At 38.8% G+C, this 17,124-nt stretch overlaps 1 protein-coding gene across 1 annotated transcript; it reads left to right on the forward strand.

Annotated features, from left to right (window-relative positions):
• The first annotated feature begins 3,079 nt into the window (after positions 1-3,079).
• On the forward strand, positions 3,080-11,612 carry gtpbp8 (GTP binding protein 8). The gene is made up of 8 exons (XM_027287042.1): positions 3,080-3,238; positions 3,483-3,683; positions 3,767-3,920; positions 6,492-6,590; positions 7,088-7,218; positions 8,561-8,660; positions 9,967-10,085; positions 11,412-11,612. The coding sequence occupies exons 2-8, from the start codon at positions 3,514-3,516 to the stop codon at positions 11,500-11,502; spliced, it is 864 nt and encodes a 287-aa protein (XP_027142843.1). The 5' UTR covers positions 3,080-3,238; positions 3,483-3,513; the 3' UTR covers positions 11,503-11,612.
• The last annotated feature ends 5,512 nt before the right edge of the window (positions 11,613-17,124 follow it).

The following is a 17,124-nucleotide window of genomic DNA, read 5'->3' on the forward strand; positions in this document are numbered from 1 at the left end:
CCCCTAAAAAAGGCCAAGGGATTGGAGAGAGACAGACAGAGCAGAATAAAGAGCCAAAAAACAAATGGTGATGATGGCCAGAGGCTGGCTTGATGGTGTGGGTGGGCAGGTTGTTTGGGGACAATCAATTTTGTATGATATCTTTTTTTATTTTATTGATATGGACCCTGGGGAGGTAAATGCCATCATGGCCTGCGCTGTAGATGTCTGCTTGGTGGACGATTGATTGGTCTGGCATTTGATCCTCTGGCTCTCGGTGAAGGATGGGGTGATGGAGTCATGGGAGCACCCGCATGGCCGCCCTCCCCTTCCGTTCCCTCCCACCCCCTGTCTATCCCGCATATCCCCTCCTCTCTGCTCCTTCCATCATTTATCTATCCCTTTTTGCTGCTGCTATATATCCCTCACTGTCTTGTTTCCCACACAAGTGCCTCTTAAAAACCCTGGTGAAGTGTGGTTTTGTGAGGGCTCTATTGTGCTGAAAGCCATATAAATGGCTTGACGGCTAAAAAAGGTCCACCTATTAAGCACCCCATCAGCTGCCCATGGTGGTGATTCCCTCTGGTCCCGCCTGTGTAATAATGAAACGTTAAACTAATGCAGCAACCATCCTTTAATTTGCTAAGTAATCCAAGAAGCGCAGAACTACTCTTCCTTCCGTTCATATTTCAGCCAAAGCTATTTAATGAACTAATAAACACATGTGCAACGTTTGTTTAACGCCGCGCAAGACATACAAGCAATGAAAGAACACGGAACACTGTGAGAATAAATCAATCACATATTTAATTGTCTATTTTAATAAGGGCGCAGGATATATGTGCAATCTATGTTCTCTTAAATGGGTGATGAATGAAAAAGGCACGGGCATTAGCACATGGCACAGAAGAATAAAAGACTCCACTGCAAAAAGGACAGGGAGAATATGAGAGCTGTAATTGGATGTCTGTGAATTAATTTGCTCAGCGAACATACTATGAATCACATTGGGTCATAAAACCCAGATGGAGCAGAGGAAGGATTGGCGCAAGGTGGTGAAGGCAGATATTTAACATATCAGAGTGCAGCAGTGATGCTTTCAGTGGTCTGCACCGCCACCATGTGGAGAGGAAAGGGTCTGCAAAACTAAGCGTGGGAGAGCTGAGAGCAGATAACAGTGATTTATTTTTGTTAAAGTCTTCCAAACAGTCTACCTTTTTTAAATTAAACTAGCTTTTTCAAACTATTAATCAAAGCTGGATGAATATTACAACTGATTGCTTCTATCCTCTCTTTGGAAGAAGAAGGTTAACCACTTTGTGCGCATGAACCTGTGAAACCTGAACATGGCTATTGATGAAAGTCCATTTCCTAGTGGGAGACTCAGTGAGAAAGAATGTGGAGTGGGAGAAAAGCCTGGAGTCACTCCTATCACTGCCACCTCCTATAACCAAATTTATGAAGACATTTCTTTGGCGTGCACTACATAAACGTCAGTATTATAATCCTCAATAATCCCCAAGAAGAGGGTGATGGAGGATGTATGTGACAGCTAGAAATGTACCTTTCCCTGAGCAGGAACACAAGAATGTTTCTGTATGTTTCACCAGCCATGCATCAATGTGAAGAATGCTTAGCTGAATCTAAAAGAGGATTCATGCTCGTTAATTATGTCCCAATGCCCTATGCAATATTAGAATAGCACAGGGATGGAGATGTAATTGCAATGTCCTTGTTTTAGCCTCCTCAGAGTCTCATTTCATTGTCTGCTTGTACTTGAGCCCCGAGGTCTCGCTCTTTTGTAATATGACATATCTTCAGAGAAGGAGGATGTCCGGATGTAGCAAAGTGTGATGCAAGTTTTCGGATAATGGTTTGTATGTAGTAATTGTATGTAGTAAAATAATTTCCTCCTGGGATTATTAAAGTATTTCTGATTCTGATTCTGATATCATTATTGCTTTGTTTTGCTCTTAGATGTGTGAGTTTTAAAATAAATTTAAATTATTGAGCATATTCACTTTTAAATGAATCATTACTAAAAGTACAGCATGACAGCAATATGGTAAAAGCAGGAAATAAAAGTACTATAGGTTAAGTTTTTTTTATTTTTAAACTATAGTGAAAGTACCTCAGAATCAGAAACAGAAATACTTTTTAAAATAAATTGTGTTTGTTACAGCTGCTCCCAAATGGTAAGATAGGTAGTAAGTAATAGCAAGAAAACAAAACAAAACATTTGAACACTATACATGTTGGAAGAAAAAAACTTTAGCACTATACACCTATAAGATATACAATTTAACCCTATATACACATGTTAAATAAAACCAATAACAGTAAAATAAAAGCCAAGTAACAGTGAACTATAAGATATATAAATCTGAAACCTAAGACTGTACAGAGAATAGACACTGATTGTTTAAAGTGCAGTATGCATGTGTAGAAGATTTCACTTGTGTATTGCACAAGCCGGTTTGATAGCTACTGGACTTGACTTGGAGTGTGTGATATTCTGAGGGAGGAGTTGTTCAGACTGATGCTCACAGGTAGGAAAGACTTGTTGTGTCTCTCTGTGGAGCCAGCAGTCTCTGACTGAAGCTGCTCCTGAGTCTGTCCAGCACCTCGTGGAGTGGGTGGGAGTCACTGTCCAAAATAGCCCGCACCTGAGACAGCACCTGAATACTTTATAACAGGAGTCTTCAACCAGGGGTCCGTGACCGGCAGAGGTACTGCAGGGGGTCTGCTTTTTTTTTTTCACCAAAATAATTTGTAATTATAATGAATAATTTATTTGTGAAATAATAAGCTACTTTTTTGACAAAAAATATTTACAAAATAAATTATTATGCATGAACGTTTTATCAACCATATAGGCTGATAACCCAGCATATAAATAAGTTAATAAGGTGAAATAAAAGGGGAATAAAGTCAATATAAAAGTTATGTTTAGGCCAGGCTTAAAATGTGACACAGACACAAAAATAATTTATTGTTTGTAATGTATTGTCTCCTGTCCAAAGGGGGTCCTTGGACTGAAAAAAGGTTGAAGACCTCTGCAAAGTAAATAAATAATAAGTAACGTAACGTAGGAGACGAAGCGGAACTTTCGGCAGAGTTACGTTGTTTGAGTCGGACTCATTTGAGCGCCGCGCGCAGCATGGAGGACAAGTGACATGAAAACAGCAACGAGACGCTGAAAACAAACAAAGCATGATTTATTGTTTCATATTTCATCAGCGGGAAGCTTCACACTGAGGTGAGTGTTTGAGTTAAAGCAGCTCCATGACAAAATATGACATTTATGAACAAAGTGTGTCTCTAAATGTGTTTATATTTTGTCTCTGGTGTCCCTCTGTCATGTCTTCGTGTCATCATGTTGAATTTAACTCCCACTTGTGTTTAATAACTCTAATAAATCGTGTTTTAACATTTCATTTAGATAACAATGTGAAACTTTGTAGAAGATAATTTTGTTTCTTCTGTTGTGTCTTCGTCCTCAGCTGTGGACAGGTCTGAGGTCTGCAGGGGGACATGTTTGGTCTCCGGCTGTGTCCGTGGCTCCAGCCTGGGATTCGAGTTTCCACCGTTTCCCGGCAGAGTGTCCATAAACTCGCCTCGCTTCAGAAAGCCACGACGCTTCCCCCAAAGAAAGTGCAAAGCTTACTTTACCCCTTCAGCGGACTGGAGGGTTACCTGGACAGGTAACTGCGTTTTGTTTTCTACATCTGGCTCGTGTCTCTGAAGATGAGTCTCGTGTTTTAGTTGATTGTGATGATGTTTTCAGGTCCGTGGACAGGACGCCGTTCCAGCTCTTTCACCCCAGTTTGGAGGACATGCTGGAAGCAGAAAAGCTCTTCTGTTCTACACCGGCTCATAAAATCGATTACTACGTCTCCGCTGAGAGGATGGACCATGTGCCCGCACTGAAACAGCCGGAGGTTGGTGGGAAATTACATAAAGTCTCTGTCCAGTTAACTTGTAACTTCATTTATTTGGTGCTATAACGTGAATAAGTGAAGTTATGTCCATAAAATTGGGTTGTTGGAAAACATTATTGCTACGACAAATGTAAGAAGTGTGTTCAGAAACGTGTGTGACAACCATCGTCAGATTGATGAAACATCTGGCGTTCATGGTGTGACAGTCACCGTCCTCGGGTGTAATTCACAGCTGTGTTCGACTTTCTCGTTGTCCGTCATTTTCACAGACGGGGTCATAAAAATTCCATCATAATCCATCATTACCCATCATTTTAATTGAATTGTTTAACGGGTAATGAGACACATAGCCTATTTAATAGCATTTAACTTTAAAAACAAATTTATAAACATAACTCAGGTTACATATTTATAAGGAAAAATGGAAAAAATCAGTTTTCAACATCAACATTTCTGCTCTCATGGCTCCTTTAACATTACTATCTGCTCTTGACTAAACTCATGTGAATGAGCTCAGTGTGATGGTGCAGCAGGTCCTGCCAAAGAACCTGGTTTAACTTTTGCTGGTGTCAAGATGCTGCGTTGACCAGTCCCATGCATGCAAACACACATTCCCGGTAGATAACTTTGTAACATGAAGGCCGTATTTCTGTTGTTTACCTTGCGATCGATGCGACGCAACATCAAATGAACGCTGCTGCGATTGTTTTCCAGAGTTCTGAAATCTTGTCTCATTGCATCATAAAAAGCTGGGCCAGTGTTTTGCCACCAGTTCCACCTTCTGGATCGTATTTCATGTTGCACTGGTAACACGAGCCCATCAGTGCAGCCCAGTTTGTTTGTTTTTTTAATGCAGGACTGAACGCTACAGGAGCCTCATTAACAGGTAACGAGAGAGCAGTTGGTGTAAGATACAATTTTAAATGATTCATGATTCTGTGGTGGGCGTGGTAACGCAGATGCTCCTTTTGTAGAAATAACTTTTTGTGCCGGTCCAGACGGTGGAAGATAATGAAGTGCGTGTCACCCATTCTCGCATTCATCTGATACAATGTGCTCCTGCAAATCAAATTGTGTAGCAACTTTGCGAAGCAAATGGAATGGATCATTTCCAGTTATGTCAAATTTATGAGTGGACTCGTCTCTTGGTTCAGCCAGCTTCCTTACAGATCACTGTCTGGTTGGCAAGTCTACAACTTTCTCACGATGCAGTAGTCCTGACAGATTGAAGCAAGCAGATCAAACAAAATATACAGTTTCTTCTTTTATGGTTGATTGGAACGAAGAGGGCCACAGTCCACTGCCTTAAACCAACTCACATTACAGAGTACTCCTCCCATGGCCCGACTTTTGCTTCACGTCGGCATCATTATTATCACCTGTGTTTGAACAGCGGCTGTAAATGAAAGAGAAGCTCTGCACGAGGAGGCTGAACACGGAGTTACTCACATTGTCCTTCCTTGACCCAAAACATGGACACTGTAAATGAAAAACATAGTGTAATGACTTTTTACCCTCCCGCAGCCTCATACATAATTAAGCACAAGTTGACACTTGATAATAAACGAGCGGATTCATAACCTTTATAGACAGTAACGTTCACCGGAGGGTTCGGAATGGAACATTGTGTTGATTTGACAAAAGAGGTCTCTTTGGCATGCCGAGTTAGTTACCACTCTGCCTCTCTGCTCTGTCAGAGGATGATGTATTCACGGCTTACTGGCAGCGTCAGCCTCCATCCATCCGTCTTGTGTCAGAGAGATGGATGAGCCTGAACTATGTCCTGTGGGACTTGGCGGTCGTCGGTACTGCAGCAGCAGCGCAATGGTAGCGGCCAATCGGAGCGACCCGTGACCGTCAGAGCAGGTGCGCTGGTTAAAATGTTGAGTCAGTGAATATGCAGAAGAGATATTTTTGAAGGAGAATATTCCAGAATAAACTCACAGAGGTCAGTAAATTACTAGGGTGTCGAAGACAGTAACAACGTTTTTTTTTTTAAATGAAATTAAGTTTAGTGCAAATAACTTTTTTTATGTTTTACAGACAAAACTGAGAAAAGGAAAAACAAAAGATAAATTGAATTAAAAGGGGAAGGTTCAAGTTGTTTAAGAAATCAATAAAAATGAAAAAATTGATGCAGCGTGTTCATGACTGATTTTGCAGATTATATACTGTTTGAGATTTAAAGCTTAGAGTCGGCGTAGTCCAGGATAGGACGCCACATTTTCTCACATTTGTCAAAAGAACTAAAAGAACGGTGTATAAACAAACAAGTTTCTTGTAACCCCAAAATATAACTGGGACGCTGTGGGAATAGAAGAATAATGACCCTGCATGCTTCGAACATGAAGGCTGCAATCCTGTATTAACTCCTATAAGAGGACACAGAATATACAGGACACCAAAGGCACAGGATCTATCCCTCGGCCAAGAACATAAACAGAGTTTTAGTCATGAGATAGATTAGGACAGAACCGAAACGAAACGTGTGTCAGGGTAGCAGGAACCAGCCTGAATCTGTCACAGACAGTGACGGTAATTTACAAAAGAGCAACTTGTGTGTATTCTCAGGTGTGTTTCATCGGCAGGAGCAACGTGGGCAAGTCGTCTCTCATCAAAGGTCTGTTCTCTCTGACTCCTGAAGTAGAAGTCCGAGTCTCCAAAACTCCAGTGAGTAGTCTTAACCCACATACAGTGTGTCTGCTTCATCTAGAGCATGAACACTGCATGTCAGTATTCGTTCAATGTACAGAGTGCTCACATTGTTCTGTTTCTATGTACCAAACACGATACATCTTTATGTTTGTGAATGTGGTTGTTCTTCTTGTAGGCTAATCTCATGTGTGTATATATTTGCTTTATTATGAAAAAAATACTTTTTCATCTAAATCGGAACTTTGCTAATTTAAAATTTTATATCATTTTATATCACATCATATAGCTTCATGGTGATGCTGTGTACAAAGTAACTTCTTATTTTTCATCATTATTAATTATTATTAAGTGTTTTTTTTTTTTTTATCTTTACACAGAATTTGGGTGCAGGGCTTCACACACACACACACACACACACACACACACAGCCGGTGAAGCAGTGACCAACCGATTATGCAGTTACCGTATCGGCATATGATTTGTCTTGTTTTCTCTTTGTCTTTCCGCTTCAGGGTCACACAAAGAAGATGAACTTCTTCAGAGTGGGCAAAGCGTTCACCATCGTTGACATGCCGGGATATGGACACAAAGCACCCCAAGACTTTGTGGATATGGTGGAGCCGTACCTTTACGCAAGGAAAAAGTGAGAAACTTTTAATACTGTTTATGTCTCAGAGAAGAAATTGCAGTCATACACATATGATAGTAAAACTCTCATTCAGCATCCGTCTCGTTATGAATACAGAAAGTTGAAGTAACCTCCCGACCGTACAACACTGCAGAGGTTGGGAAGAGATTTTTTCTCGAAGGCCACGACAGAACTCTGTTAATTCATCATTGTGGGCCTTTGGGAAGTGAAATTCATTCATGATGCCAAAAACAGTTTGTTTGATTCAAATAGCAGAAAAAATACATTATTGATTACTATGCAATTATGATTATGAATGTTCATAATTTACTCTGAATGATTTTTTTCTTTAGGACAAACCAACTGGTTCACACATTATTGAGGGAAGTTTCACTGTTTTTCAACAAAATAAAAGCTAGAACTTTTTACAAAGGGAAATGTGCAGAATTACAAATCATCAGTTATACCAAACTACCGTCCAACACAAAAACATAAATTCCACAAATTATGGAAGTTATGGAAGTTAATTTGTCATGAAAGGATGGCTGTGCTGGTAAGAACATCTTCAATGAAATCTGCTGGCTTTGAAGAGAGCATAGATCGATAGAAACGTTTCAATTTCCTGTCGTAAACGGCTGACATCAGTGCGATGAGGTTAACCTCTTGTGATAGCATCATCCTCTAATTGAGCTTATTCTCATAAGTCTGAGACCAAGGTGAAACATGGTGTTTTGCCAACTCTGAGTTGGACGTCTTCACTGAATTGACTCCACGGGTTCTTCAGTGCTGCACCCTCTGATTCACACTGCGGCAGGATAATGCCCCCAAACACCCCTCAAAGCTTTGCAGCAACTACTTAAAGACCAAAGCAGACCGGGGAGTCACGGCTGTCATGAACTTTTGTCCACAGTCGCTCAATCTCAAACTCTCACTGAACATTAATGTTTGCACTTTAAGACTTAGAAAGCTGAGACTTCACTGTCCACTGACCACGTTGGATTATATACACACAACTACATACACTCAGGTGCTGAAGTACTCGTGTTTCCCCCTCCTCTTTCCATTTCAAAAAAATGCCACTCGAGACTGATCTTCTTTGGTTTTGAGGTCTTTGTTTCTTTGTTTGTACCGTGACTCTTGACAAAAGTCCACAAATGAGTGAGTGACATGGACTAGTTTGTGGGTTGTCCACAAGGTGGCGCTGTGCAGTCACTACGCTGTCATTTAGAATTGATTTGTCTTTTACAGCTGCTTGAGCCGTGACGAATGCTTGAAGAGCCTTTGGGGATGTAAAATGAATAATCTTTTATTTAACGGGACATTTGTCACATGTGAACGTTTCTCTGTGATCCTTCAGTCTGGCGAGGACATTCCTTTTGGTCGATGGAAGTGTTGGCCTTCAGAGGGCTGACATGATCGCCCTGGAGATGTGTGAGGAGATCAGGCGTCCTTATGTGGTAGGACACAAACACACACTTTAAAATATATAGCAAATAGGCTACACAAATTCTCATTGTTGTAACAGTAAATATAAAGCTCTCTCTAAGTCTGAAGCAACGCCATGTTGGGTCTTTGAATTTATGGGAATCAGGCCTGAAAAGTCCTTGAATTTGATGTTTTAGGAAGATGTGGAACCTTCTTTTTACCATTACTGATATTTAATAGAACAAACAACTAATTAATCATTGATTAACAGATGAATCGATGATGAAGGCACCGCAGCTTGATGCAGCCCTTAAACATTTGCACAAAAAGTGTGAAACAGACCTCAGCTGTGATTTAGAAACTCTTGTCAAATTGCAGTTTGGTGTGTTGACACGTCGGGACTTTGCAGCCTTACATTATAACACACGGCACCCGCCTGTAACCTGAAAACAAACTGCACCACCAACATCCGCTGTTCCATACAGACCACACAAACCCCAGCCTAGTTAACAAGTAAACAAGCAAATGTCTGACACAGTGTGAGAGCTGTGGGGAAAACAAACCAATAAAACCGGTTTGCAGACACAGATGAAAGAAGTCAATCTTTACAGTTTTCTATATAATATCACATGCAGCATGGTGGAGGTGGTAAGCGTTAATGCTAAGCAGCTTTTACTCCCCTCTTTTCCACATTTTATTCATTCTTCTTACAAATCCTCATCATTATGTCCAAACTAAATTAATGCTGAACGCTCTCGCTCAGCTATTTAAAAACTGCTGTCCGCTCTAAAATGCCACCGCTGAGACATTATAATGAAGCACCACCACTCTCTACACACTCCGCAGTCAATTATTCATGCTCTCGGGTTATTAAACACTTAGATCATTATTAACGCTGTGACAGTATGGCTTTTAACAAAGATGAACTCTCTCTGCTGAAAGGCAAAAGGAAGCCATGAGATGAAAGGGTCAGTTTGAAACCTGAAAAGGGCTTTGAAAGGATTTTTTTTGCTTCACTGTTCTGAAGGATCGGATGTAGGACAAGAATAAGAGGAGCTCAGTGAGTTGTAATGTTGTGACGGTGGTGAGTGACAGGTTTGAATCTAGGGCAGCATTTCTTTCTGTTTCAAGGACGTTTCAGCATCCAGCAAAACAAAACAATCGACAAGCAATAATCGTTGCAACGTTTAAATACAAGTCTGAATTTTTGTTGCAAATATTCTAACAGTATAAACACTTAAACACTGTAGTCTTAATAAAAGTAAAAGGATTTGTGCCTTACTGTTTGTTTTGTACATTAAGCTCAAATCGTAATGTGCCAGATGTTTTGTTTTGCAGATCGTGGTGACAAAGATTGACAAATGTGGGCATGGTGCACTGCTGACAAACTTATTGAATCTTCAGGATGTGGTTAAAAGACAGACCACAAGCTGCTTCCCTCAGCCAATCCTGGTCAGGTGAGAGTCACACTTTTGTATGTCTACGTATATTTATGCATCTAACCATCAACAAACCCCACGAAAAAGACTGAACAGTCAGTTCACAGACTCTATGAATCCAAAGGCTGATACGTCTTCTTTCCGCTGTGTTCTACTGTTAAAAACACATTGAGCCACACTGTTGCACCGGGTGAAAACAGTGGAAATGGTCCCAAACAATTTCACTGTTTTGAGTTATTACTTAATAAAAAAAATCATGTATTTGTGACAGTTTGACATGATCAGAAGGAAGAAATGTAGTTGTGTACAAAAAAGTTTTGTTTTGGTCCTTTTATGGAATTAATCAGCAGTAAGGAAAATATAGAGAAACACCAGCTTTATCCTTTTAAAATGTGTTTTTATATTCAACAAAATGTCCACAGCATCATTTCTTCTTTAGACAACAGACCTGCGTATTCACGCCACTGACTTCGAAGGTTTCCTTTTTTTAAATAGAAATGTTTAAGTTCTTCTAATCATACTTGGTTTCGGTGTACATGTGGGGTGTATTCATCCAGTGTTAAGCTGTGGCGTTTGTCTTGTAAACGAACAAAGGTTATGTTAATGTTTTGTCCTTGAGCTCTAACACAGCTTCTCATAAAACGTTTGAAGCCCAGCTCGGCGTCCATCTTTCAGCCTTTAATTAGGTCTCTTCGCCCCTGGTCCAGGTGTGTGTGGGTGTGTGTGCACGTGCGTGTGTGTGTGTGTGTGTTCTGACTGTTTATTTCCACAAAAATCTTAGTGGCACTGAGCTGAGTGTTAGGTACTTCTTGCGGGAACACAACGTTGCATAGTGTAAGAACAGGCAACCAGGGTGTAGAGTGGGAATGACGGAGACAGCGTCCACCTGATGACACGTCAGTGTAACAATGACATGATTTAAAATCTGTCATTTCATGATAGAAAAGTTACATGATAGAACTTTAGCAGTTTAAATTCTGTTGTTTACATTCATATTTACGAGCTTGCAGTTTTCTCCTCCCCCCGTCTTTGTTCGTGCATTGCTGCACGTCCTGACTGAGTTACATCACACGCAAAACAAGGACCTCACCATGGAAAAACAGCTCCATGGTGCTGCTCGAGGTGAAAAACTCCACAGGGACTCTTTAATATAACTCAACACTTCTGCTGACTTTGGAGGATTTCACAGTTCTTACAGCAGCAATTATACATACAGTCACTTGAATAATAATAATAACAATAAAACACAACTTTTTCTTCTTTAATTTAATTAGATTTTGTGTCAGTAAAACTGTAAAGTCAGATTTTCTTTCTTTGTCTCTCTCTTTCTTTTGTTTGTAACAGCTCCCTGCACTTCTGGGGGATCTACCTCCTGAGGTGCTTCATTGCCCATGTAACGGGGAGCATCAAGTTAACGGACACCTCACAAAGCTGACAAGAGGCCAGCTTATAGCTTAATTGACTGTAACTGAGCTCCACATTGATCCACATTGCTAGAAGTGCTTCAGATGCTTTTATTTTCTAATAAAACGTGAAACCTTTGTTGATTTGGGTGGCTGTCCTTTTTACTGAAGTTACATAGTCTCACTCACTGACTGTGGTACACCAAAAACAAAAGGTTTTTCCACATATAAGGAAGCTTATTTTCAAATTACATCTACACTGTCAGTTTTCAGCTGATGTTCTCCGAGCTGTGTGTTCAGGTGCTGGTGTTGAGCACAGCACGCACCTGTCATGACTTAGTATGGTCATTTTCACCAATGGTTTCACTACAGACACCAAAAAGACCACTGGACCACTTAAAGAAACTGTAGTGCATCTGCTACCTCATGATGGGGTGCTGTCCTGGACTGTTCTGCTCCAATGGTGTCTGCTGTTGGCTACATGGAGAAACCAGCCAGTAGTTTTACATGATTTGCTGTGTTTGGTGTTAAATTCTTTGTATGTATTATCAACAAAGTTGTTACAAAGTGCATCATCTATCCTTTATCATCAAATCCAACTAACTATTTCTGAGTTTCCTGAAAAACTCTTGCTCAACAAGCTGACTGGACACCTTTGAGGGTAAGTGATGTATTGGTTGGATGACTAATTAAGGGTGGCTGGGTAATTGATTAGCCTGCCACACACTGACTCACAACCTCTGGTGCATACTGGCCCCTTTAGGCTCACCTATGCTGGAATACGCGTAATATTAATGGAGGTTCACCGATTTTTAAGAGGATAATAATTAATTTATCTATTCACAAAGTCTTAATGAACTGACAACTTCTAATCTACAGCTAAGATGATTTCTACTTTCATTTAATAACTTAACGTCCACTGAAGGTTAGTGTGACATCAATCAAGTAGGCACTTTATAGTAGGATGCTTGTAATAAGATGCTTATTAACATAATATATGTAAGACTATAGAAGTGTTATTAATAAAAATCACAAACGTGCATTATTGTTTTGAGTATAAAACATTTATATGCACTTCTAACAGCTTGTATACAGATCAGGGATGTTAATAAAAGCCTCATGAGTTTCTTATAATAGTTTATAATCTAATTACAAACTCAAAACACCAGTTCAGCTAAGTTACTATATTGTCATTGCTAAAACTACTAGTTTTTTTTTGTTGTTTTTTTTGTTGTTGCTTTACTAAGATTTTATATTTGTAGAGCTTAAATGTTTTATACTCATTAAGAATAAATATGTTTATGATCTTACTGTCACTGATATAGTCTCATGAACATATATTAATGTTAAAAAAACATCTTGTCAGGCCAAATGAAAATTTCATGTGCATGTCAGCCTGCTCCACTATCTTGGCCTTGAGGTAAGGATGGTGCCTTTGCCTTCCACCAGAACTAAGTATGTAAGAGATAAAGAACAGCGAGCAAGTCATCGTTACAAAATAATAGACATGATGCGATACTTTACTCATCCTGTATCCGGCTTTCGCAACAATGACCCCCTCACTGTACGCTGTCCTGATTAACACACAACTACAAAAATAATATCAATAATTTGACACAAAATACTGATGTTAAAATTATTTACTTTAATAATATCCCATAGAGAGTAGGAATAAGTTCTTTTTAACGTTATCGTCTTAAAACACAGATCCACGTGGCTTCATACATTGTTCTTTAACTGGCACATCATATTTGCCAGACTTTAATTTCATGTCATGGTTTATCTTAATGGCTTTCACTCTTATTGTTTTACTATGTTGTATAATCACAAAAGTTTATTATAATCCTATGAATCAGATAGTGGAGACCATGTGCTTAGCTCATTGTAGTAGTTATGAAACGCATCACATTGTTGAACACTGGATAGATTAGAAAAGGTACATTAGAAAAGGTGCAGATTATAGGGACAACTAGTTTCAATCCAAAATGATGTATTCATCTTTGCACCTCTATGAAGTGTTTTAGTGTCTTTTAGCTCTTTGTTTTGGTTCTACTTTACATTATTAGTCCGAGAGAAAATATGTTTTTTCTTGTATCTTGTGTGTACCAGGTTTAAAATATCATCCTGTAGGAACAAAAAAAATAAAAAATACTTCCATCAACATTGTTTTACATTCAGCATTCATAGATGTTTTAGACAAAGTTAGCAACAAGCTAACTGAATATCTTACTTAAAGACTTCAAACTTGGTGACATATTCATCTAAATGAGTGCTACTTTTCTGTGAGTCTCATTTGAATCGCACATTTCACTTTTTACATGCTTAATTGCAATGACAAAAATAAAGGATAAGGTCTTCCTCGATTTTCACATTGTCACCAAACATTCACCTGATTCCAAAATGTGGCCAAGCCTGCCACACGAACAAGACAGAAGAGGCTTGTTTGCCGCAAATCTTTCTTTAAAACGTTAAATGAGATAAATGTTGAGATGATGCATTGGTGTTTCTTATTTTGTACTTACCATTCCGCAGCCTACCAGGCTCATAAAAAGTCATGTGACATGTCGTACATGGTGAGTTTCCGTCAACAGAAACTGTCGGCCCTGAATGTGCTGAAAGTGTGATGACAATGGAAACAGGGAAGGCTAAGAGCATCAACAAGAACACCCTGCTGTGAGGTCGCACTCCTGCAAGTCATTTAAGTAATTTATTTAATCTGTGAAGCAGTGTTTATATCGGCAGCTATTTTAGATTTAGTCTTAGTCTGTCTTTAGCCTTAGTTTTAATCATTTTTGTTTTAGCATTCATAGTTTTTGGTCTAATTTTAGTCAACAAATCAAAACTTGGAACAATTTGTTAATTTAGACAAGATCTTCTCACTACTATAGTACTGTGTGTGGGGAGAGAAATGTTTCTAGCTTCTCCCAGCAGCCCTGCATCCCTCACAATTGTGTTACTATAATCCATGAAATTGTCGGTATGTGAGTTGAGTGGAAGTGGGTCTTAAAAAACCCTGACCCGCACCTCACTAAACTTCCATTTTCGTGTACTTATTGGGGGGAAATCTGCAGCGTTTGTCCTGTCTCATCAATGAAAACAAAACACGCATTTTGTCAAAGGTGTGTGTATATATATATAATTTTTTTATTTTATTTGGTAGAGATCCATTCTGAAGTAAGATCTCACTTCAACTGTATTGAATGTATTGACAATATGTATGCATTGTTTTTCCAGAGCGGAGCACGAATCAATATTTCTGAGGGCAACTGTCCAGAGAGGATTGTCACTATATAATATATATATACATATAATATAATATATATAGACACACACACACACACGTTATATATATATAGTTATATGTCAGATATCTATTTTGCGACTTGTTATCATCTCTCAAAGTTTTCATTACACAACTCTACTGTGAACACACTGTAGGCCATTTCAGGTTATCTGACTGAATACATTTGATGGGTGGTTGCTCGCATCACAGTTGAAATATGACTTTTAATCAAAATATGAGGGTCCCAGTACCTGAACTGATACAAAAATACTTAAAAGGAATAAAATAAGTTTTATATTCTTCTATAGGTGTTACCAATGATATTAATTAATGTTCCCTCTTTAATCACGACATGTTTGCATATGCATGACAAACCCAGTAGTTTCTGACACTGTTACAATTGGCCTGACTCTTCCACCAAAGGCCTGCAGTTTGGTTTGGTGATGGAAAATAAAAGCAGAACAAAATGGCAAAATGGCAATTCAGTCAGGTGTATGCAGGTACAAGCTGGAGGTTAAACATGCATTGGAGATCAGCAGATGTGCAATCATAAACTTCTTTTTATAGAAGCAATGGCTCAAGGTCAATTTTATATTTTTTTTTCATTTTGTGAGCCAGTGTTGGCCAGATTCTCAAAAGTGTCTTATCTTCATTTCCTCATCTCACACGGCACATGAACACGGTGAAATAAAACACGGGCTTCGTCAGATTACATTACTATCTGCAATCAGATCATCTAAGATAAGATAATGGTCATGTCATGACACAAGACCTGAGACACTCATACGCACATCGGGAGCAGAAAGATACTTAAGATTTACTGCAGCCTGATTGAAGGACGAGTCAGATGAAGAGGAAAAGATAAAAGCTGATGGGACAGATAAAGACTGATAAGAACTCTCTCTGAAGCGCTACCATCAGTATTTCACCGTCCCCTTCCCCATACCACCAAACTGATTTACACAAGCAGGAAGAAAAGTACTCTGCACACACCTTTAAACATTTATGAGATGTGAACAGGACGTGAATCACTGCGTGGAGCTTTTAAAGGTTTAGCTTATGTATCATTATAGTACATTAAGTGTCATTTGCAAATCTATACTGCTTTGTGCAGGAGCTTTTTTGTTCTGAACACTTTGTTTGGGATTTTAAAATGTAATTTTCAGGCAAAATATCAAGGTGCACTTCAGCCATAGAGGAAACATGAGCTTTGCGTATTATTGCTTAATCTGGATATTTGTCCTTCAAATGCAGACATTGACACGAGACATCTGTTTTTTCATCATTCATCTGCTGAAGGAGGAAAGTTTGATCACCTTAAACCTTAAACCTCAGGTTTACACGTGTATATATGAGGTGATTTTCTGACATTACAAAATATGGCCCAATAAAAAAATGACCAAGGTCATAACTTTTTTTTAACTAGGTGAATAACTAAGTGATAACTTCTTTTTTTTATATATGAAAAAATAAAAGACACATTAATATTCGAAGCAGAGTATTTTTATATGTCCATACATTGAATTAGTCAACAAAATGCATCATGTAATCATGTACAACACACCAATGGTTTGCTGTGCACCCTTTAGGAGGCTGAAATAACTTTAAACAAATGTTTCTCTTTATCTTCTGTTGCGTTAGGGTCCTCACTGAACTTACCTGGCACAGTCTCAGCAATTTTATTTTATGTGTTGTAAAGCTTGTGTAAATTGCAGGGTATAATGTTGGACTGCATTAAATTGTACAGATGACATCAAAGCTTTTATTGTGTCCACTCCATTTTATTGCATGCATCTCAAAATGTGACCGATGGGACAATGCAGCAGACACGCCATTTTATTTGTGAACAAAATATACATTCTTTGTTCTGTTGACTGGTTGTCCTTTAACTTTGCAGTTAAGCATTACCCCTTCCATAAATAGAGAGGCAGACATAAACTCTTCAGTAGGACCCAGTGAAGGTAAGAACAACCCAATTTTGAAGAAATCAGATGATTACAGAACCAGTCAAACAGAGTTATAACTTTTTTATAGTTTATGTGCAACTCTGATGAACTCTTTGACTTTTAGCAAACTACATCAAAGTCACAGAGAATGAGTGTCAGCTGTAGATCATTATGATGCAACTGAATAAAGAGATTTTTTATGACACTTTTTTATTGTTTCCCCACTTTGCATGTGCAACATGTGCCAATGAAAATTCACACTCCTACTTTTTTATGTGTTATTATTTTACAATATTGAATTAGCATGAATATAATTTAGATTTTTTACTTTTTAACACTTACTTGAATGTCACATTGGAAATCAAACCTCTACCAACAGATCTAAATGAAATGAAATGAAAAGTATTCACACCCTTAAAATGTAT

The sequence above is a fragment of the Larimichthys crocea genome, chromosome I (genome assembly GCF_000972845.2).
Source record: "Larimichthys crocea isolate SSNF chromosome I, L_crocea_2.0, whole genome shotgun sequence".
Lineage (NCBI taxonomy): Eukaryota > Metazoa > Chordata > Actinopteri > Sciaenidae > Larimichthys > Larimichthys crocea.

What these genes read in the sequence shown, in the direction of transcription:
- gtpbp8 (XM_027287042.1), top strand. Translation starts at nt 3,514, where the DNA reads ATGTTTGGTCTCCGGCTGTGTCCGTGGCTCCAGCCTGGGATTCGAGTT. An exon ending in CTGGAGGGTTACCTGGACAG is followed by an intron (nt 3,684 to 3,766) that starts GTAACTGCGTTT and finishes TGATGTTTTCAG; the next exon opens with GTCCGTGGACAGGACGCCGT. An exon ending in CCTCAGCCAATCCTGGTCAG is followed by an intron (nt 10,086 to 11,411) that starts GTGAGAGTCACA and finishes TGTTTGTAACAG; the next exon opens with CTCCCTGCACTTCTGGGGGA.